Genomic DNA, 23156 nt, shown 5'->3' with positions numbered 1-23156 from the left:
AAATCTGACGGGGGCCCTCTGGTATTAAATTCAGTGTTAGACGCCTCTCGGCGAGCAGTCTTTACAGTCCGGTCAGGCGTTGTAAATAAGACTCCTTCCAGTTGGTGGAATGACGACTGCGAAAAAGCCTATCGTCGAAGGAAAGCTGCATGGAAGAGTTTAACGCACAACCAGTGCCCAAAGAACTGGATAAATTACAAATTCTTTGCAGCCTCTTTTAAAAGAACAATATCTAAGGCTAAGGATGATTACAATGCCAGCCTGAACACCTATCTGTATAATCCTGTCAACCGGAAGTCTCTTTATAGATTCATGGAACATACTCATGTGCTGCCCTCTTCTCACATCTCTCAGTCCACAGTATTGCCACCTCGGGACGAAAAAGATATACTAGAGTCCATAGCTCAAGGTCTTGCTGTGCGTTTTCAAGCTCGCACTACCTTTCCATCAACCCCGTTTCATTTGGGTGGAGACTTCACTAAGGTATCTGCCTCTGATTTAGCGTCCGTAGTTAATTGCCTGCAATCTGCTGCCCCTGGGATTGACGGAGTAACAGTTGGCATGCTTAAAATCCTAATGCAAGATTTTGCCCCGTACCTCTTGCAGATTGTGAACTGGTCTTTGGAAAAAGCCTGGATTCCACAAAATTGGAAAACAGCGAAAATTATTTTACTGCTGAAAGAGCAGGGGAAGGGTTTTGATCTCGACAATATTCGGCCGATTGCTCTCACATCAAATTTGGTTAAGCTTGTAGAGCGGTAGTCTTCAGCCGCCTCACGAGTCATATTCTGAGTATTCAAGGTTTTAGCGAGGCTCAGATTGGCTTTCGCCGGGGGTGTTCGATTTGGACCGCGCACATAGACTTGGAGAGCCGTATTAAGGTTGCTATGAGGCAAAATGAGGTATCAGCTCTGGTTACTTTAGATATTGCAAAGGCTTACGACAGCGTTGAACACAGCATTTTGCTTCATAAACTGGCTAATGTACAACCTCCTTTGTACCTATTTGCGTGGATAGGAGAGTTCTTGAAGAATAGAGCGTTCTTTTGTTCTAAGGGTACCTTAACTTCTACAACATACGCCGAGTCTAGAGGTGTCCCACAAGGCTCCGTTCTTTCACCGTTATTGTTTAACATACTAATGCGTGATATCCCTATTCACCCTGCCGTCAAAGTTTATGTGTATGCGGATGATATTGCTTTTTCGCTTCTGCCAAAGACATTCATATCCTGTACCAATTACTGCAAGAGTATTTAAATGCTCCGGAAGTTTGGCTAGACAGCATAAAGTTAACTTTAAATGTGAACAAGTGTGCCGTCCTTGTTTTCCCACAAGCAACCCCTCTTTACATCTCTCTGTCGTATCACTCTATCCTCATCCCTCAAGTTGATTCAACAAAATACTTGGGTATAATATATGACCCGCATTTAGACTGGCGGCCACACATTAGAAGCATTGCGCTTAAGGGTGAGCGTGCCCTCGGCCGGTTGGTGAGGATCAGCAACAAAAAATTCGGTATGCGACGAGACACTCTACTACTTCTTTATAAGACCTATGTACGGCCAATCCTTGAATTCGGCTCCGTTCTCTTTTCTGGGTGCCCAAAGTACAAGCGTGAACCCCTGTTTGTTATGGAGCGACGCGCTCTGCGCCTTTGCTTAGGTCTGCCTAAATCAGTAGCTAATGCTGTGCTGTACATGGAGGCGCGGATACCTGATCTCAATTCCCGGTTTGAGCTTATCACTGTGCGGACATTTTTAAGGTCTTTGGAGCCTGTTCCTGGATTGGCTAACCCTATATTTACAACGAACCCAACTCTCTTCTTTGGTACTCCCTGGCCTCGGTATAAGCTCCCTCAGGTGGTGTTCACTAACTCCCTGTTGTCAAATATTTCTGTATCAGTGAGATCTTTAGTACTGGTCAACCACAGGCGGGCTGACACGGCGGTCTTCTTTGACAACACCCTCCCAAGGAATGCTAAGAACCTGCCCGCCAATATGTTAAATGGGCTCATAGAGGAGTACCTAGACAATTTTCCTAACCATATTGCCGTCTATACAGATGCCTCCCAGCAAAATGAAAAGGCCGCTATTGGTATTTACTCAAGGGCTCTTGATTGGAGTTACTCATTTCGGGCCCCTGACTATACCCCTATTTTTGTAGCTGAGTTCCTGGCCATTGAGTTGGTCTTAATAAGGATTCCCTGCAGTGTCACTCGGGTTATTATACTCTCAGACAACCTTTCTGTTTTGGCAGCGCTCGAAACCTCGAGTGATACTCCTATGAGCCGTTCCCTTCAATTTTTTATTCCTCCACATGTTTCAGAAGTTCGCTTTCACTGGGTCCCTGGGCACTGTGGCATTGTTTCTAATGAGAGGGCTGATTTTTTAGCGAAGTCTGCCCTTGATGGTCCTATTGTCCCTTTCGTCCCAAATACTATTTACTTGACTTTAGCACGCTTTCAGCGATTCCAGCGTTTCCACACCTTGAGCCATGAGCCTCTCCTCGCTGCAGCGGATTTTCAACACCTGGCATTTCCTTGGAGTGTGCGGATGTGCAGTTCGAGGCAATGTGAGGTGTCCATGACCCTTTTGCGCTGCAGGATACCGCGGCTAAATCTTTATTTATGCCGATCGGGGCTTTCGATATCCAACCTTTGTGAGTCTTGTGGCGAAATTGAGTCTATAGAACATTTTTTCCTCTCCTGCAGGCGGCTCGCTGCTCTCCGTAGAATTTGCTTGGAGATCCCCCTCGCTCGGCTTGGGCTTCCTCTATCTATTCCAATTCTCTTATCCTTCGGGGCAAGCGCCAAGGGATATGCCCTGAAACCAGTGTTCGATTCTATTCACAATTATATAATTTCATCTGGTAGATTCCTCTGCTAGAATGTGAATTCACAACTTTTCTTTCTCCGTATTTTTTGTATTGTACAAATTCTAGCTCTGTGTCCCAAATTTTATATTTAATTATACTCCATTCCCTGTACTTGAGTGCGTTTGTATCCGCTATGCACCCTGGCCAATCCCCCGCCGTGGGTATGTGCCATTCAGCCCGAGGACATCATCATCATCATCATCATCAGCCGCTTTTGCGATGCAGAATCCCCCACCTCAACTTGTACTAATGCAGATGCGGGTTCGCTACGACAAACCTTTGTAACACATGCGGAGAAGTTGAAACAATTGACCATTTTCTCCGCTCTTGCCGGCGTTTCGCATTTCAGAGAAAACTGTATTTGGAGGTCCCTCTTTCGAGGTTAGGACTCCCTTTGACTCTTCCAGTTCTGCTCTCGTTTGGTGCGAGCGCCGCGGGATTCTCGTTAAGCACTATTTGCGGCTACCTTCGTGATTACATCCTTGCAACTGTCGCTTACCCTGTTAACTCCATATAAGATTCCGCCGCATGTACAAAAAGCGTATTTTATTTTATTCCTGGTGTATCTAATTTTTTTATTTATTGTAATATTTTAACAATTCATTTATATTTTCTAATTTCAATCATTCTACTATTCTACTTAGTTTTTTTTTCCCCCACATAAAGCTCCTTGGCATTCACCACCGTACCTTGGCCAATCCCCTCGCGTGGGTATGTGCCATTATAAAGAGAATGTAGAAGAAGAAGAAGAAGAAGAAGAAGAAGAAGAAGAAGAAGAAGAAGAAGAAGAAGAAGAAGAAGAAGAAGAAGAAGAAGAAGAAGAAGAAGAAGAAGAAGAAGAAGAAGCGGAGTGTGCCATTATAATGAGGTGAAGAAGAAGAAGAAGAAGAAGAAGAAGAAGTAGCGCACTGAGGACGGTGTCTGGGGCGGCGACGTCGCCATGGGTATGTTCGACGAGCAAGACGAGATGTTCAACCGGCTGGTGGACCGGCGTCCGGCCTGCGCCTCGCGCAACATGTACCGCTCGGGCGACTACGACTTCGTCATCCTGCTCGCCTTCCTGGCAGCCGTGATCGTGGTGTTCGTGCTCTTCTTCCAGTACGACTTCGGCCACAGGCTGCGCCCCTCGCCGCCGCCGGCAGCGCCCTCTTCCTCCATCACCCCCATGGAAACAGCGCAGAACGCCCGCATGCACCGTGAGGCCCAGAGGGACCTCGCGGCTCCCGTCGATGTCCTCCCGCACGAAGAACCAGCCGGTGAGTCTCTGTCGCAGGTGCCCATACCTCTCGATAATTCTAACTCTCCTAGTTCATCATCATCATCAGCCTGACCACGCCCACTGCAGGGCAAAGGCCTCTCCCATATATCTCCAATTAACCCTGTCCTTCGACAGCCGCGGCCACCATATCCACGCAAATTTCTTAATCTCATCCGCCCATCTAATTTTCTGCCGCCCCCTGCTACGCTTGCCTTCTCTTAGAATCCACTCCGTTACCCTTAAGGAACAGCGGTTACCTTGCCTTCGCATTACATGCCCTGCTCAAGCCCACTTCTTCCTCTTGATTTCAACTCCACTCTCCTAGTTCGAACCTCCAATTTATTAAAACTGAGGCTTTGAGCCTGTCGAGGTATTAAAGACACCCTTCAATTGGAAGTCCATTATCATCTTCATCAGCCTGACTACACCCACTGCAGGGCAAAGGTCTCTCCCATGTCTCTCCAACTAACCCTGTCCTTTGCCAGCTGCGGCCACCGTATCCCTGCAAACTTCTTAATCTCATCCGCCCACCTAACTTTCTGCCGCGCCCTGCAACGCGTGCGTTCTCTTGGCATCCACTCCGTTACACTTAAGGACCAGTGGTCATTTTTCCTTCGCTTTACATTCCCTGCCCAAGCACATTTCTTCTTCTTGATTTCGGCTAGGATGTCATTAACTTGTGTCTGTTCCTTCACCCACTCTGCTCGCTTCAAGTCTCTTAACGTTAAACCTAGCATTCTTCTTTCCATAGCTCGCTGCGTTGTTCTTAACTTAAGCTGAACCCTCTTTGTTATCCTCCACGTTTCTGTTCGATAGGTGAGTACCGGTAAGGTACAGCTGTTGTATACGTTTTGCTTCTGGTATAGTGGTACCAGCCACTCACGTTCTGGGAGATTTTCGGTGTCCTTCGAATGGAATTATCAAGGCACTATTCTATAGCAAGACTCAGCCTTGAAGGGGAATGAAAGCCGAATTTTTGGCTACGGGCTCTTTTCTTTGTAGTGATGCGTAAGAGATCATTATTCATGGATCTCCTCATGTTTGTCGTCTACGACCATTAAATAATTTATAATTTAATTTCTTCTTCAGATGTGGCTACTTCAAAAAATTGAAACTATTTATGAGGACAGTGAATGCGCAGTAAGCGGCGCTATCCGGTAATGTAAATATTAAAGTGGAACCGAAAGGTCGCAGAGGGAATGCCGCGTCGTAGTAGAGAGTCGCTTGTTGATCGGACCACTACGAGCCGTAGTCCACAGCGCAGCTTTGGCAAGTGAAATTGCATTATCATATAACGTTTATCACGCCAATTACTTCACGATTATGGGTGCTCTGCCTTTTGCACTTCGGGCATGCAGCCTTTCCTTTCTGCACTGGTCACTGTCCATGGTCAATAAAGATGAAAACTTTGACGTTTCGGGAGCACTACGGCTCCCTTGTTCGCTATCTATATAGTGAACAAGAGGTTATCTATACAGTGAACAAGGGAGCCGCAGTGCTCCCGAAACGTCAGTTTTCATCTTTATTGACCTTGGCCAGTGACCAGCACTCCTCATCACCATGATACCTGACCAGATGGTATGCCATCAAACCTTCGACTACACCTGTCCTTTCGGCTTTACAGACTGAGAGAATGGCCAGCAGATTCGTAACGCTTAGCTATATGTCTTTTGAACCTACAGTGTTTGGAGCCCGCTTCGTCAAGAAGCCGGTCCGCACAAGTTTATAGCGCAATCACCCTGGGTCACGTGATAACTGTTGCGTATCCTTAATTCAGTTCAGAAATGTCACGGGCAGCCGTAAAAATCAAGTTTTAGTGACATCGGAAAAGCGCACTGGCAACATTGGGCAGCGAGAAGGAAGGCAAGTGGCAGCCGTTTTATGTGAGACTCTTTCCTATAATGTAGTCGCGCTCGGTATAAGCTGCTATGCATGAGGTTGGGCAGAAGCTGAGATGACTAAGGGTGCGAACCCAGTGGTACTGAAAATTTATGCACTTAGGCGTCGATGCAAAGAACAAAATATACTGAATGGTTGTGCGAGCTTTGTGCTCTGCGTGACGGCGCATTGGTTTACTGCAAAGCAAAAACCTCTGTTGGCTGAAATTGCAAGTGATATTGAGCGTATTCTACATTTAATTTCTGCACTGAAACTATTAATGTGCTGTTTTTGAATACTATCTACACGAGTCAAGAGGAACTGCACTTGGCAGTATAACGTCGCAAGTAAAAACTGGTTTTGGGAATGGACTTGCAGATTTATAAACTTCATGAAGTATAAGTTTCCTGAAGTGCGAAACGTCGAGTAGTGCGCATAATTATGTTTTTGTAAATTCTACTTTTCTGAATTTCTCTATTCTCCGAAATATTTTTCGTGTTCTTAGAATAACATTTTCTATTATTTAGTTCAAAAATGCGCACAAAGTACCTCTGTGTATAGCACCTAGTTTCTAAGTGCATATAGTTGTCTTTCAACTGCGAGCGACTAACGATCAGATGAAGGTCTTTGATATTTCTGAAATGCACATTAGAACCAAGGGAACGTGACTGTTAAAGGTCAGCTCGGGGAAGGTAGCCTTGGTGGAGCCGTAGAAGACAAGGAACGACAGTACTGGACAGGACAACCGTTTGCCCTGTACAGTCCTATACTTGTCCTGTACTTTCATGTCGCCCCTGTCTCCTCTACGTATCTTTGGTACTGTTAAGTCCTGTCTTTTGTTTTCCTTTGAACTAACCCAGCAGTCGACTTTGGTGAGAAAAAGTAATGACACTTGCAGCCGCCGACCATATAATCACGGCCGAGTTCAACGATGTGCCCATGACGGTCATGGCGCCTCAGGCTACCCAGACGACACGGCAGACCACTGCGTTCACCATCTGCGATGATCCGGGGTGCCGGGCGATGGCCGACGAGTTGCAGTCATCCCTGGACCACAGCGTGAGCCCCTGCAGCGACTTCTACCAGCACGTCTGTGGCAAGTGGATAAGGACCCACGTGCCAGAACTGGGTGAGAAGCTGTGACGCAACTTATGAAGGTTTCCATGAATGTTTTTTTTTTCAGTGATGCAGCTTTTAAGACACTAGGAATGAAAGGGATAACTAGAAAATAAAGTTCGTCGAAGGAACGCTGTGTAGTCATTCACTCAAAGAAAGACTTCGGCCATGCATAGACGCTACCAATTGGATTGTGTGGTTCCTTAATTTAAAACATCGTTTCTATAGAAAAAGTTGTTCCAATGAATTTTTCTTCCACGACTGGGGCAAAATCACAACGTTTTCATCGTTGTCCGCCTATCCCCCCCCCCCCCCCCAAATCACTACCGCCAACCCCTCGTCTCTGCCCCTCCCTATCCCCGCCCTCCATGACTACCCCCCCATCCCATGACCTTACTTGCTTTTTACAATCTGAACATGTCTTGTCAAAGAAAATTTTTGAAGAGGCCACTCCTCTTCGAAAACAATGCAGTGGCGGGCACTGGCGCATCTGTCCTCGTGCTAACCCTTTTTGTTGGCAGAGCAGATAGTGCGAACGAGTCTGTGAACGACTCTTTTGTTGCAGAAATCTTCATGGTTGAGCTGACTTTAGGGAACTTCGTAAGTTGTCAATTACAACTAATGGTGGTTCTCACCGACTATTTTAACTAAGCCGTAGCCTGGTTTAGTAAGTGCATTTTTTTTTTGTCTGCAGCCACTCGCAACAATGATTCACTGCCTACATCTCCGCAGGTGAGGCTATGGTGTCAGAGCAGACGCTCCGCCAGCGCCGACTTGAGCGCGAGCTGCTGGTAGAGCTTCGCGCAGGCTCGGACGACGGTTCGATGCGGTGGCCACTGCGTCTGTGGCGATCCTGCACCGCCATGTCAGGAGAGCCGCACTCCCACGACGTGTTTCGCACCATCCTCGCCTCGCACGGGCTGGCGGGCTTCCCTTTCGGAGCCTCCCACCACGCCAAGGACCTGGCCGCCACAGCAGCCAAGTACGCCCCGAAGAAATGGACTTCGATTCCCGATGATGAGGCGGCGTTCACGAGGAGTGCAAAGTTTGGAGCATGGCGTGGGAGACAGTAGCCGCGCAAAAATTAGTGGTCTGAATTCATCGGTAGCTTGGCTACACAGTCGCCAGCTCCGCTAGTGTTACAAGCGCTCCGAAAACACAAAAAAAGGCCGCAGAACAAATACCACAGTAACAGTGCTGACTTCCAAATGAATGTTTATTGTGTTAAGAGATGAAAAACGGGAGAAGGGGGCAGCTTGTAAGACACTCGACGCACACACAAGGTATTGAAAATAGACGAGGGATATAATAAACATGTAACTCAGTTCTTCTTCGTGCACTTCAATCCTAAAGGTTCGCACTGTCCCGCGCATTAAGCACTGTGTTTCCCGCCGTCCGCGCTGCTGAGACCATGCGCCTCACTTGCAAAAACATCACAAACAAAAACAGCATCCAGACGGCGTCGGGAAGAGGGGAAGGAGGGAAGGAGGAAAGGAAGGCGATGCTGTGGGGTCAACGCACCGGGCCAGACGTCACGTGGTCGCCCTGCGATGAGACGACTGCCGCCGTCTGGGCGGGAGTAGACGCCGATGTAAAATTGCATCACGCGATCGCTTACACTTGTAGGTGTAAGCCTTTGTAATTTTGTGCACAAGCAACAAAATGTAAAGATTAAATAGCAAAGACAAGCACGAACTCAAGAAAAGCAACCGCACTCGCTGTATGTGCTCTGGCACGCCTAAGAATTCCAGCTGTCTGAAAAACGGAGGAGGCAGATTTACACAGCAGAGACGAGAAACGACAAAAGGGAGCAAAAGACATCGGAAACATGAAACATTGCAACAGTAATAACTGAATGGTTAGTATCATACTGTCGTCCCCGTCTACCATCCTGCGTTTTGTACGGTTTTTCTTGTATGTTGTACATTTCCAAAGGGATTGCAGGGCTTCTATTTTACTAATAGCAACACTCCCCGCGAGAAGTTTTTTTTTTTTTTTTTGTCAAAAATGGATCGACTTATTCATGGTAAAAACCCCGGATTTAAGCTGGCGCCTGCCACATTTTCGGAATAAAAGGAATTTCTGAAGCGTCCTCAAAGGCTAAGAAATATTGTTTGGCACCACCGATAGTTGTATTCATGGCCCATAGGCGGCGTCCCCATCTGCCATTCCCCAGAAAGTGTCCGCAGGATATGCTCATGGTTTAATTTGGTGTCATGACGGGAATCACTGATGAACACTGGTTTTGATGCCTAGATCGTTCTTTTTTAACCGTATTCAATAGGGTCCTTGCATACTCGGCCCTACCGGCGCTCGTCGACATCAAGATCGTGAAGAGACCTGCCGACCTCGTCCCGACACCTGTTCTCGGCGCGCGCAAAGCAAGATCCAGGGCGGCATCTGCGACGCGTCCTGCTCCTGCTCCGGGCCGTTGGGTGATACGCGTGGGGCCTCCAGAGCCGCTCTTCCGGGGCTTCGTGAAGATGCGAGATGTACACGACGAGTGGTTCATGGCGGCCGTCGAGAAGATCTCCGGCTCCCGCGACATGCCCGAACTGATTAAGGTGACGAACCCCCGCCCGGGGCATGGCCTGGAGAGGCCAGAGCCCGTGAGTTGTTTACGGCCACCGTCGCGATTAACCAGAACACGAATGACACAGTTGTATACTTCCAAAAAAAGATATATAACGTCAAGGGAATGGAACAAAAAAAAAAGAGAGGTCATGCTCTGCAGGAGCAGGGTTTCAATGAGCTAGCAAGCAGCTGACCACATTAACGACTGCTTGCCTACTCTTCATACTAATGCGAAAACCTTTCGACAGCCGTTGCAATAAGCCTTCTTTTATGGACGCCGTAGTGGAGGGCTCCGGAAATTTCGAACCCCAGGTGGTCGAAATTTCCGGAGCCCTCTACTACGGCGTCTCTCATGGCCTCAGTCGCTTTGGGACGTTAAACCCCATAAACCAAACCAAACCAAACCATCTTAACTTCTCCTGAACTGCCCCCACCTTCTTGTTCACACCGCATCATACTTCTTTTGTTGCTTTTATTCGTAACAGTGTAGTGTTTAAGCCACTGTTTAAGGCACACCAACTCATTGCCCATTCGGACTGGTCCATGTTTGCGCGAGACCGATGCGACTGGGTATATCTTTAGGAGATTTTATAGGCGAGCGCGCGGTAGCTTTCCATGACGTCAACGAAGGTGGAGTTCACATACGCAATCGACTTTCTATTCGCTCATGAAGCCTATAGGATGACCTCATGGAAAAATCTGCCACCACTGCTGCTTCCTTGACGCACACACCATGTTCAGCTCTTTCCATCAAGTAACGCGATTGTAAACTGTTGAAACAGGCAATGAAAAAAAAAAAGCACTCGTCGCGGCTTCCCACGAGAAATTCCCGGGTTCTAATCCGACCCGTGGAACATCTTTTTCAGGATTTTTTTTACTTTGTGTGAGCACATAAGGACCACACACACGCTCACCGCGGCCAGTGATGCAAGTATTAAAACGTCCGGTCAGGATAGTGCCTGCACGACTCTGCACCGGATGTTTCGTTCATTTCCAACAGCATAAATCGAAGAGGCCGAACTTTACGGCGCTGGTTTATTGCTACACACATGCGTTTGGAAACCTGAAATGGTCCACTGTGATGTGATATTTCTTTTGCAATTTAATGCCTACAGCAAATCTGACACAACTAGAGCAAAGAGAGGGAACAGAAAACTGAAGGTAACACTGGCTTTAGCACGGGTGGGATACTGCTGTGACGTCTCTCCGTCTTTGCTTCGTCGGTGACAGCATAAGCGGCGTAGTAATAGAGCATGCAACATTTAGTTCAGTGAAATAAAAAAAAAATTATTATTCCCAGTGCATTTTTTGCAGCAATAGCGGATGTTCACTGGTATATCGTCGTCTTTTTTTTTTTTTTCCCCAAGGTTACGAAAACGCTGTTCTGCATAAGGTGGCTATGCTGCCGATTAGTCAACATGTTAGTGTAATGTTTGTGTTTTTTGGGAAAGAAATCACGATGCCAGTCAGTGTCTAGCCAATCTGTCCATTCTTATGTGTCCTATTTGTTTCTCGAAAAAAAAAGGCGCACAAAAGTTTATTTGGGTGGCAAGGCTTTATAAGGTTCGCCTAAAAGATTGGAGGCGGGTTGGGCGGATAGTATCAGGATGCTGAGGTCACAGCTGATCAACTGTAGCTCTCATTAAACGGGATAGAACTGGGCATAAATGAAAAGAAAGTGCCTCTGGACAGTGTGTTATCATAAGCTCTGGCGACTGTTTCGGATATTCCGGAGAATTATGCTGTTTCTTAGGGTACCACTGGTGAGGGGCGAGAATTGCGTTGAGTTGAGCGCGTCTAAAGATTATTTTGTTTCAAAGCGGCTCTGAAAGGGGCTCTAATAAAGTTGCGGTATGAGTGGGATGTTAAAGGACACCGCTTCACGAATGTTGTCCGGGAAGAATTTTTCTAATGCGCTTTGCAGGAGCTGAGTTACCTGTAGTCAAAATTTGAATTTCAGCGTCTGCGCGCCTTTTTCTCTCCTCTCGTCACTCCTCCGCCGGCCCTGCCTCCGGGAGCGGAGCTTCCTGACTCACTGCGACCATGGCAGCTGCCTGACGTCTGAAAGAATTTAACCAATAACCATCTCCCAACTTTTATACGCCGGTCCGAGCGACGGAGGAGGGTGCGACTATGAAAAAGTCGCCGGAAAGGGCTCGCCAACTTTCTCTCCTGATTGTGGGTTCTCTGCTGCCAGTAGAAGCGTATTATTTGGCTCGGGTGTTCATGACAGCACAATGCAGTGATTGAGAGAATTGGTGTGCTCTCCTGAGATGGTGTTTCGGAGCCCCTTTAAGGAGAGTTCTGATACGACGTGCTGATACAGCATCTGCTAGTCTTAGTGCAATGTAGTGTTCGTTGCGAGCGCCTTGCATGTAAATGGGCCCCGAGTGACATCCACCTTTTTTTGGAACCTTATTCAAGAAAAGCGACATCAGTGCGATGATGGGTGCCACTCCAACGGCTTTCATTTTGCGCCGCGACAGCCGCAAGGAGACACCTTCCATTCCATGGCTGAAAGCCAGGAGAAGGAAATGTACACGGGCAGGGCATGTGATCTGTAAACGAAACACTTGTGTGGCAGTCACCGCGGTGGCTCACTGGTTATGGCGCTCGGCTGCTGACCCGAAAGACGCGGGTTCGATCCCGGCCACGCTGGTCGAATTTCGATGGAGGCCAAATTCTAGAGGCCCTGGTACTGTGTGACGTCAGTGCACGATAAAGAACCCCAGGTGGTTGAAATTTCCGGAGCCCTTCACTATGGCATCCCCCATAGCCTCCTGAGTCGTTTTGGGACGTTAAACCCCATAAACAGTTTTGCAGAAAGTCAGCTGGGCAGATGAGGTTACAAAATCTGCGGTGATAAGGGCGGGTGTTGCTGGCGCAGGAGAGGATGAATTGTAAATGAATCGGAGAGAGATTTGTTCCCTAGTAGGCCTAACCGGGCTGGTCATGACGATGAGGAACCTCATTGCAGATCGAACAGGCGCTCGTCGACCTGGCGGGTGAGCGTGCCAGCGTGGATAACTACGTACCGACGACGGTGAGGCAGCTGCGGAACTCGCCTCACTGGAACTGGACCACGTTCCTGCGCATCGCGCTGCGAGACGTGACTGGTATCGGAGCCCGCACTCCGGTGCTGGTCAAGGGGCGGCCGTTCCAGCAGCGCTTCACCGAGATGGTCGAGAAGTTCGGCTCGCCCAGCCTGCACAACTACCTCGCACTCCGGTGCGGTGAATGAATCCTGAAGCGTTGAATGGTTCAGTTTTTGACTCCAGAAATGTATTCCGGTGCTTCCACAACAGGTTTTCGCGACAGCGTATTTGCAGTACCGCTGCGAAGCAACGGATAACAAGTCCAGGTTACCCATGCTCACCTACGTAACAATAAAGACTATCCATTTCTGCAAAGCCGCGTATGTATACATGAACACCTAGATGGTCAAATGTTTAGGGGGAATCCCCCAAGGTGGAGTAGATCTGTAATAAGGAATTAATTACTCAATGACGTCCACCCAAGCGCGCCATACGGTTGCAAAAGTAAGCTATACAGCTACCACAGGGACTTCGTAGTTAAATAAAAATTCGTCCTGGCCCGGGGTTCGAACCCGGGACCACCGCTTCACCGGAGCAGTCGCTCTACAAATTGAGCGAACCGAGACGGCTCGCTAATGGTAGGGCAAGAGCAAATCAATGACATCCACTCAAGCGCAGGATGTCAATGAGAAATTAATCCCTTATTACGAACATGCAGAGGTATACACTCTATGCATGGTCACGTAGGTGGAAGGATAGCTTATATGTTGTCCAGCGGAGCTTGGCAGGAGACGAGGGGCAAAGAGTTAACCTCAATGCATTAAAATGGCTTGTTTTTGGACGAGGTTTTGCAGAATTGTAAACAGATAGTGGCGCTTGTCTGCGCCATGTGCCTATGATCTTATGTGTAAAGCTATTACTTCTGTTTACAGCAAAATAACATCGGCTTCAATGAAAACTTTCGTGAGAATTAGAGCAGAGGAAAGGCGTGCTCATCCAACAACTAGATTGGAATTCAGTAGTAAGGTGGAAAGTTGGGCGAGTTGAATCTTATTCATGATGAAGTTAGCGCCAAAAAAGAGGACCGAGGTGAGAGATAGACACAACACGAGCGCTTTTTCGCAACTAAAACTTTAATTGAAAAACATATTATATATACCCACCTCTTGAAAGTAAATTAAAAGAAACGTACATGATAACGTCAAGAAAATCCTAGGGGGCGATACATCTGAAGTGTGTTGAGTAAAATGTTTTTCCATTAAAGTTTGAGTTGCAAAAAAGAGCTCGTTTTGTTTCTTTCTCCCACTTTGGTCCTCGTTTTTGGCGCTAACTTCATCATGAATTGGAATCCAGGGTGTGGGATTAGTACTTTTCAGAAACCGAATAGGGACACGCTAGGTTCGCTACCGCACCCAACTGTCCAGAGATCAGGAGCGTCGCTGGTTGCATAATAAGGATGCGCAAATATAGACCAGAACAACAGCTTAGAAAAGCTTGGAATGGGTAAAAATAAGCTTAGCCATGTGTAGGCACATTTTTATAGCATCAATATTTTGACTTCTCAATCTCACTCATTTCTCACATTGCCGAATCGTAGTTGTAAAAAATCACGACATGCTGTGGGGAATGAGCCTAGCGTAACTGCGGACTACTGAGGAGTTGTAGCTCGGTAAAATGTGTACGAAAGATGGTCCCACGATCAAAGGGTGCTGGCCACTGGCAGTACTTGAAATTTTGAGGGTGTTTTATATATATGACCACAAATGCGTTAGAGTACCCCTCACATCAAAAGCACACGAAGGACTCTGCCCTTACCAAAATGCGCTGGCAAGAGAGGTTTTTGCCACTCTAGTTCATGGTACGCCTCAGTTGAAATGTGGCACTGAAGTACCCAAACGCATGTAAAGTAAACGGCTCTTAGTTCCAAAGGTTGCTAACCTGTGTATTTTTAAGTAAGACCCTTTGCTCTGTTCCCTACTGTCATCACTTTGCGTACATTTCTGCTCTACAAAGAGATGCCCATTACACTGGGCGCCATTTCTTTGCCTGAAAGGGTCTAAAAATCTCTTTCCCAATCCAGCTTTTGTCACGCGCTATGTGGCTTCGGTAAACCATTAGGTCTAACCAATTCAATTGGAGTAGCATGCTAGGCTATCAACAAAGCAGACCTCTTCTGTATTCATCAAACTCTCTCCCTCCCTCCTGCTAACCAATTCAAAACCGCTTAAATTATACGCAGCAATGGCTCAGTGGGTGCGGTGTTCGGGTATTAAGGTCTCAGGATCGAGCACTGTAGTCGCGCATAACTCAAATACGAAGCAGCAAATGCTCTTCAAAGGAAACCCTCCAGCAAATGGCATCGACCGATTCTCTTGACATTGAATTTAATCCCTTGGGACCTGCTAAGGTGGCAGCTCAGAGGGTGGCAGATGAAAGGGGACTAACCACGGCTTAGTCGGATTAAGCGGGGTGTAATGAAAATCGGCCGACGCCATTGTCTGGAAGGTTTCCTTTGAGGGGCACTTGCCGCGTCGTTCTCAAGTTGTATCCGGCTGCAGTCGCGCCAGCCGCAATTTGATGCAGGGAAAATTCCACTCCTACTGCTTGCTATGCCATGTCTCTGCAGGCTAAAGAACCTCAGGTAGTTGAAAATCAGTTCCTAGGCCTCCACTACACCGTATCCTAGGCCAGGAGCACCTTCGGCTCTGTTGATCTTACATTAACAAGAAGAAAACCAAAGTAATCTTCAAAAGTTTAGCAAGGGAACAGCAGTTCGCTATTGGTAGCGAGGTGCTGGAAGTAGTAAGAGAATATGTCTACTTAGGGTGGGTAGTGTCCGCTGATCCGGATCATGAGAGGGAAATAACTAGAAGAATAAGAATGGGGTGGAGCGCGTATGGCAGGTTCTCTGGGGTCATGAATGGCAGTTTGCCAATGTCCCTCAAGAGAAAAGTATACAACAGCTGTATCTTACCGGTACTCACCTATGGGTCAGAAACGTAGAGGCTAACAAAGAGGGTGCAGCTTAAGTTAAGGACCTCGCGGCGAGCTATGGAAAGGAAAATGATAGGTGTAAAGTTATGAGATCGGAAGCGGGCAGAGCGGGTGAGGGAAGAACGCAGGTTAATGACAAATCCTAGTCCAAATCAATAGAAAGAAATGGGCTTGGACTGGGCATGTAATGCGAAGGCAAGATAACCGCTGGTCCTTAAGGGTAACGGAGTGGATTCCAAGAGAAGGCAAGTGTAGCAGGGGGCGGCACAGAGTTTGGCAGGCGGATGAGATTAAGAAGTTTGCGGAGATGGGGTGGCCGCGACTGGCAAAGGACAGGGTTAATTGGAGAGACATGAAAGAGGCCTTTGCCCTGCAGTTGGCGTATCTGGCTGATGATGACGATGACCATACCGTACCATACTATTCCATACCACAGAAACGGAATCTCACATTTGAAAATTCTTTGTGTGGGACATCTACAGAGTACATAGAGTATAGTCATGTGACAGAATATGCCCCGTTGGCATGTGGAGCGCTAGAATCCTCATTTTGTGTTCTTATCACAGCATGTACGTCCGCTATGCTCTCTTCCTGGACTGGAAGCACTACCGGGAAGTGGTGGACTTGGCCGCAGCTCGGTTCCCAGGTTGGGAGGACCGCGAGCCGCCGGAATATGCGGCCGAGCTTCGCTGCCTGCGGTTCCTATCGCGCCTGATGCCCGAGCCGTTCGTATACGCCCACTGGAACGCACACCTCAGGTGAGCGACAGTCCCTCACAGACGCCCATGGTTGAACAGCAGGTCCACGTGAGACCACCCACCTAATCTAAAACTTGGGCAAGTGAAGGTAAAGTCATTGTCGTTTTGTTTCTTGCATGCCCAAGACATTTTACATTACGTTCATAGTGCTGTGGCACCTCAAGGACAAGGACGTATACGGAGAGACGACAACACAAGTGTTCACTAACAACTGACAGAATTTATTAAAAGCACAGAACATGTGTGGAAAAAACCAACGGTTACATGCGCAGTCTAGAACAAGGATACAAAAGCGCCAGGCAATTACACGTGTTGCAGCACCACGAATCTACCTGTTATCATACGTTTAATGTTCTGTCAAGATAATCAACCTTAGCGTCAAGTAGCAGCAATGATGGCGAAGTCACGCATTCATCAGCCGACTTCCTTATACGAAAGGCCTCTATAATCTCCCGGGAGGTCTTACCTTTATGTTTCCAGAGAACGCGCGTTTCTTTGAACATCATGAATGAAACATCATGCAAGTATGCTTGACGGTCTCATGACTACGAAAAGCAAGAAAATCTATTGATCGAATAGAGTTAGGCGCTACTCGGCGAATTCCTCAGTTCAGTATTCAAAGGTGGCGACTATCTGGAGCATCTGCCAGACCAGAGACCGCAGGAGTACCCGTGATGCGCCGGCAAGGCACTCGTCCTATGTGGCGAAGGAGGGATGTGCTTATTGTGCGGGCAAAACCATATCATGCATTCGAGCGTTAGTAATTTTTTTGCCTCTTGAATACTCAGGTAATTTTCGTTCCACACATTAACGACAGGAACTTGTCATAAACATGCCTAAATGGCTAATGGGCACACAGAGTCACTGCCCTAAGTACGGGCCTCAAACACGCGACCCACTGGCCACAAAGTTTCCAGAGTTTGTTGCGAAAGCACCACGCCATTAATGTCATGGTGTCTTCTTCCTCCTAGCTGAATTTCCTTATCGCTGTCCGTGGTTTCACGTCATCTGCTTGTTAACTAATTATTGCTTGTAATTCAGCGGTAGGAGATTATTTGCATGGAAGTTAAAGGCGTATGAGTATCCTACCTTGAACCTATCGCTGGCTTTGAGCGCCATTCGACATTTGCTACGTTCGATGCAGCGAAAACTGGTTATCACAGCTGGCAACAGATCTGTGCTGACCTGTCCCTTTTTGTGCTACTGGTCCGTGGAGCCCTATGACTGTCATTGCACCCCACGTGGCTAGGCTGATTTGCGAGTTTTGTTTTAAAGCGTGAATTTGAAATTTTCTACCTGTAGCCAAAGATTCTTCAGAAAGTACCTTCACTGAGCGTAAGAACGCTGTGGCTACGCCTATCATCACGCTGCAGGAATCTGCACCACCTTGAGGAAGCGCTTGGTGCCATGACCGAACACGTGGTCGACGAGGCAGTTAGCCGCGTGAGGGCACTGAATATGACACCTCGACTGACAGGCCTCCTCAGGGACGTCGTTTTCGGCCTTAAGAACCAGGTAAGTGGTGGTAGTTGGCGAAGTCAGTGGTTTGACGAAGCGCACCAAGACAAGTACGAAGACAAAACAGACGCCAAAAGCAACAATTTCGCTGCCCTATCTGTTCTTGTCTTCATATCTGTTCTTGCGCAATATCGCAATTTGAAGTATGCGAAAATAACTACACCGTCAGTTACGCTCCTGAAGAGCAACTGCTTCGTCGGGTGTGATATTCACGCGAAAAGTAAAAAATCAAGATGACGACGAAACATAGTAGCTTGGCAAGATTCGTCTTACGTTGCTGTCCACCGGGAAAAATGCAGCCGAGTGGAAGCCCTGTGATGCTTCCTATAGCGCCAAGACTGAAACAATTGCGACTTTTCATTGCATTCCTTGGTTTCAGTTACTGTTGGCTTTCTTTTGTGCACGTATCCCAAAGAACCCCGCACAACCCTGTAATTGTTTCCTCTGTGCAGCACACAAGCATGAACGTTTGAGCAATTTGGACAGGCGGACTTCAACGGTAAAACCACTTAGCGAAAAAGTGCACGGGCATAAAGATGGCATGTGCAAAGACGGCACATGCGGTGTGCTCTGTGCTCTGTGCGTGTGTGCGTGTGTGTGTGTGTGCGTGTGTGCGTGTGTGTGTGTGTGCGTGTGTGCGTGTGCGTGTGCGTGTGTGCGTGTGCGTGTGCGTGTGTGCGTGTGCGTGCGTGCGTGTGTGTGTACGTGTGTGTGTGTGTGTGTGCTTGTGCGTGTCAATTATTTTTTGCTTCGATGGTTTTGATACTGACGGTTCTTTTTTTCCGCAAGGGTAATTGTAGCCAAAGAAAGCATGAACAAGATTGTTAATCACCACAGGTCTTTAAGATCCGTAATGATGAATTCATTTAAAAGTTTAATGCCAACACTTGAAGTATACAGGGCATTCAAGAGTTGAGTATGCATTAGGCGCTGTCCCAGGAGGGTAGACCGCATGGTTTCATTAAAAAAAAAAATAACCTCAGTACTGATAGAGAAAAAATTGGTAAAACCTAAAGATGGTGTCAGGGTGTTTACAGGAGTCAAGCCATTGGTCAAGCTGTGGGCACACGTCAGGCTCAGTTGTACCGTGAATATGAGAATGCAAATACGCGCTGGTGTGTTCGTTGAGCTGTACAGCTTAGCTGTCGCCTTGATGATACCTTAATTGTCCCACCATTTACCCGTTTTCAGTTAATGGTTCCCGAGTGGATGAGGACGCCGAGCCTGCGCATGAAGTTCAGCAAGTTCGTCTTCAGCGACGCCGAGGCGTCCCCCATGGTGACGTGGAACGGCGCCCTGCGCGCGCTACGGCGAAACTCGCTCCGTAAGCTGGTGGACCGCGGCTTCGAGACCTTCTGGCACGGACCTGCGCTGGGTTTCGAGCCGTGGCTGGACGAGGACGAAGGGTACCTGACCGTGCCACCCGCGGCGGTCAAGAGGATCTTCACAGAGCGTGCCTTCTCCGTCCACCATCTGCCCAGGATCGGGCTCGACTTGGCCAGGGCCGTAGTGGGACACTTCCTGCAGATGGCTTTCCGTCTCAAACGCAAGTGAGGACAGGAGGGAGCCCGGAGATAGTACACTTGGTCCAAGGCGACACAAAATGAAAAAAGGGCCCTTAGTCCTCTAGCCAACATTTTCACCAGATGACTTGTATTCATCTCTGTCTAACGAAGACAGGTCCTCTGGTTGAAATGTTGGCTAGTGGACTAAGGCTTCCGTCCTACACCGTGTTCAGTTTGTGCTGTCAAGACTTTCATCTTCCCTGTTCACTTTCTGCCGTTAGTTAAGTCCAAGTAGGATAGGGGCGTTTCGCCCGTTCATACCCAACATTTCTGGACAAAAGCATTTTTGAGCGAGAAACCGTTTATGAACTCATTTTTTCATATAATGTAAGATTTCACCATAACAATCAATATATCCGCGGATCCCCCGACGGCAGTCTTGTATTTTTTTTCTGTTAACGTTATTGCCTTCTTCAAAAGCGTTCTCCATTGCTTTTCTATGGGAGTCTTAACTGTTCAATGCAATCGAAGCAAACACTTTTAAAAGAAACATTGCTGCATATCAGAAAAATGGACCATTACATTCTATATTTCCATAACAGTATCATACAAATTTTCAATTTTCAAATATTTTTGTACGATTACTGTGACGATATTATTAAACAACCGTATCAACACCCAGATGCCCAAAGTCGTGGCCGTGTGAAGTAATTGTTTCCTCCATCATTTCGTTTACATAATACGAGCACTATCACGAGCACTACGAGCACCTTAAATCATACGAGCACTTGCTTAGATCACGTTCAAGCTGCGAGACATTTAACGCGCGAGCTCTCGGCATTGAAAACTAGCTAGTTTTGCTCCAAGGACACACTGTGTGCGTCTATGCTGCTCGTCCAACTAAGTGAGTGCTGTATGATCACGCCCGCAGGTACCCCACGGTCCATTTGAAGCTGGAGCTTCTGGGGGACTGCCTCCGGAGACAGTTCTACCGTGGCCGTCCTTGCAGCGAGGTGGCCGTGCACAATGACGTCATCGACGTGCTCTCCCTGCCCGCGGTTCTGCGCGCCTTCCGGAAGAGGGCACCGACTCAGGCGCAACACAAGTGCGAGGCCTTGTTATGCTCCAACGGGTGTAGCTGAAGCTGTATAGTTTAGTCAGGTTTAGTCTAGCGGTACTTTTCCTGGGACTGAGAGGAGGAATGCTTTGGTTCCGCTCGTTGGCTCATAATAGAAAAGTGTACCATCGCAAAAGGAACAGGCGCATGGTGGTCAAGGAATTCAGATGCTTTTTCCTGCTTCAAAGTTCACCAGTGAACTTCAAGTTTAGCTCCGTTTAGTCCAACTCCTTCCCCTGTTTTCATGCAGTGTCCCACACTACAGGCAGTAATTGTTTGGTTGGTCTGGTCGAACAGGCACCGGCATACAGAACAGGCGATTCTGGTTCTCTGTTCCTGTATTCCTCCTTTGTCCCTGTTCCTTCTGCGGTATACTCTGTTCAACAACAACACTGGCAAGGCGCAGGCCCTTAGCGTTGAATTACGCCCATGCTCAGGCGTTCTGTGCGGGAATCTGTGTTTGCTAGTGCTCTGCCTCGCTATCTGGCTGGTTTCCTTCAACTACCGTTGTACACTACATGGATGATTTTTTGTAACATTGGTGTCCATGCATAAATTAATTCAGATCCCTCCCCTATGGCGACGGTGCCCTTAATAGACCAGGTACAGCCGGCCAAATCTTTAGCTGGCGTGCGCGACGGCCGCGTTTTCCGTGGTCCTGTAGCTTATGATGGAGCAAACTTGCGAAAATATCAAAGTTAAGCACAGGCTCACTAAGCCCGTGCTTTATATTGAGTTTTGCGCAAGTTTGCTTCAACCCAAAGCGCAGGAGCACAGAAAAAGCGGCCGTCGCGCACGCCAGCTAAAGATTTGGCCGGCTGTACATCTTCGGATCATCAAACCCCTGCCATGGCACACAATATCGTATCTGTTTAAAAGGAAGACAGCCTCTGCACAGCGAATAACACGGTCAAGCTACAGGTCGCGTCATAATAATAAATACCAATTTGTTATAAAAATTTTATAATAGCTGCAGAGCAGCGCTTGTGAGGTTAGGCCATGTAGATAGGCGGACACATCTGTCGAACTTAGTGGCGCGGGGCCCTGTAATGTTGTAATGTTCGTTTATGCTCACATCCGCCAGCACGTGGCTTTATCGCTCTGTAACCCAAGATGTAACCAGATTTATCTGAAATGATTGCAGCCGCGCGCTTCTACGTTGTCCGAGATTGCAGTGGTTGATTGTCGTGCGCTATCTAAAAAGTTATTCACCATTAAACTGAGAGCTACCGAGATCAGTGGATTCTCCAACGACGACCGTCGAGCTGTCCGATTTAAATCAACCCGAGGAAGAGTTAGTATCTAGGGTCTGCTGTTCGCGGCGCTGTCACCACCACGTGACGTTATTTATGCACCCGTCAAAAGTCTTCTAGCTAGATGGTTTGCTTGCGAGGTCTACTTTGGATTCCATACAGTTCCGAAAAATGCCAAAATCTATGGCTGTTTCAGCGTCGCCATATAGCTCCGCACTATATGCTTCAAAACTAACCAGGCAGCCTGAAGACTTAACTGAGCGTGTATATACTCTACTTAAGTAGATTTATAATTGTTCCGTTCTAACTAGATCGAATAAAGTGGAACACCCTGTATATCTTTTCCGGCAGCTCCTCTTTGGTCGGAGATGCCCTCTCCGACAAGGACGCTACGGACAGGCTGTTCTTCTACGAGTTCGCGCGAAGCCGCTGTGAGGCGTACGACGACGGGTACCTGCACCAGAGGATGCACCACGGAATGCGCTCGCCGGCCCCGTTCTCCGTGAACGGGCCCCTGAGGAACCTCGAAGAGTTCGCCGAGGCCTTCGACTGCCCGCGAGGCTCGGACATGCGTCCCAACAGTTTGTGCACCGTCTAGGACTCCGCCATTGTTCGCGCCTCACTCGTGCTGCCTATAGTAACGCCATCGTTTCGTATAGTTTGGTCCTCGTTAGTATTTTCACATTTACAAAAGTTAGACGATCTTCCACAGTGTCCCATTCCTCCAGTTTGAGAGTGGGTTTAGTGTGAATATATAGAGGAGTTTTATCACTTTGCAGATTTCGAGGCGCTAATGTGACCGAGAATAGAAGACAGTGCACACCACTCTGTTATCCCCATGTCCTAATCAGTGTGTCATACTTGCCGACCCACTTTGGGGGGGGGATTTATAAGACGAGGCTTCCTCATCTTTCTGGCAGTTTTTACGATTCTCATTTTATTTTTATTTTGCGTCAGTCAACAGTAACACGGCCGTCATTTTAGTAATTGTTCATTTTTTCACTGCTAAAACTGCTCGAATGTTAATTATGCCTGTTGATCAATGATGAACTCGCCACATCTGAAACTTAAGTCTGCTTGTGAAATCTTAAGCTTGCTATTAATTAAGTGGCCGAAGATCTATACTTCGTTCATTTCGCCGACCACTTATGGCCCATCAAAGTTTCATCGGCAGCACAAAGCTGAAGCGATGTATACCACAGTACCTACTCTGTAGTTGGTGGAACGAGTTTGATGTGAGCTAGCGTCATACCATGAACCTCCAGAAGGAAAGTGCG

At 47.7% G+C, this 23156-nt stretch overlaps 1 protein-coding gene across 1 annotated transcript; it reads left to right on the top strand.

Moving 5' to 3' along the window:
- The first annotated feature begins 3813 nt into the window (after window positions 1-3813).
- Window positions 3814-22477, top strand: LOC149366234 (neprilysin-2-like). The gene is made up of 10 exons (XM_089569926.1): window positions 3814-4129; window positions 6908-7138; window positions 7858-8107; window positions 9410-9734; window positions 12677-12927; window positions 16295-16486; window positions 17860-18001; window positions 19196-19554; window positions 20441-20614; window positions 22231-22477. The coding sequence occupies exons 1-10, from the start codon at window positions 3814-3816 to the stop codon at window positions 22475-22477; spliced, it is 2487 nt and encodes an 828-aa protein (XP_089426052.1).
- Window positions 22478-23156: the final 679 nt, after the last annotated feature.

Source organism: Amblyomma mixtum, chromosome 1 (genome assembly GCF_055824585.1).
Source record: "Amblyomma mixtum isolate Tamu chromosome 1, ASM5582458v1, whole genome shotgun sequence".
Lineage (NCBI taxonomy): Eukaryota > Metazoa > Arthropoda > Arachnida > Ixodida > Ixodidae > Amblyomma > Amblyomma mixtum.
Note: the sequence above shows the minus strand (reverse complement) of the source record. Positions and strands in the feature narration are given on the sequence as shown.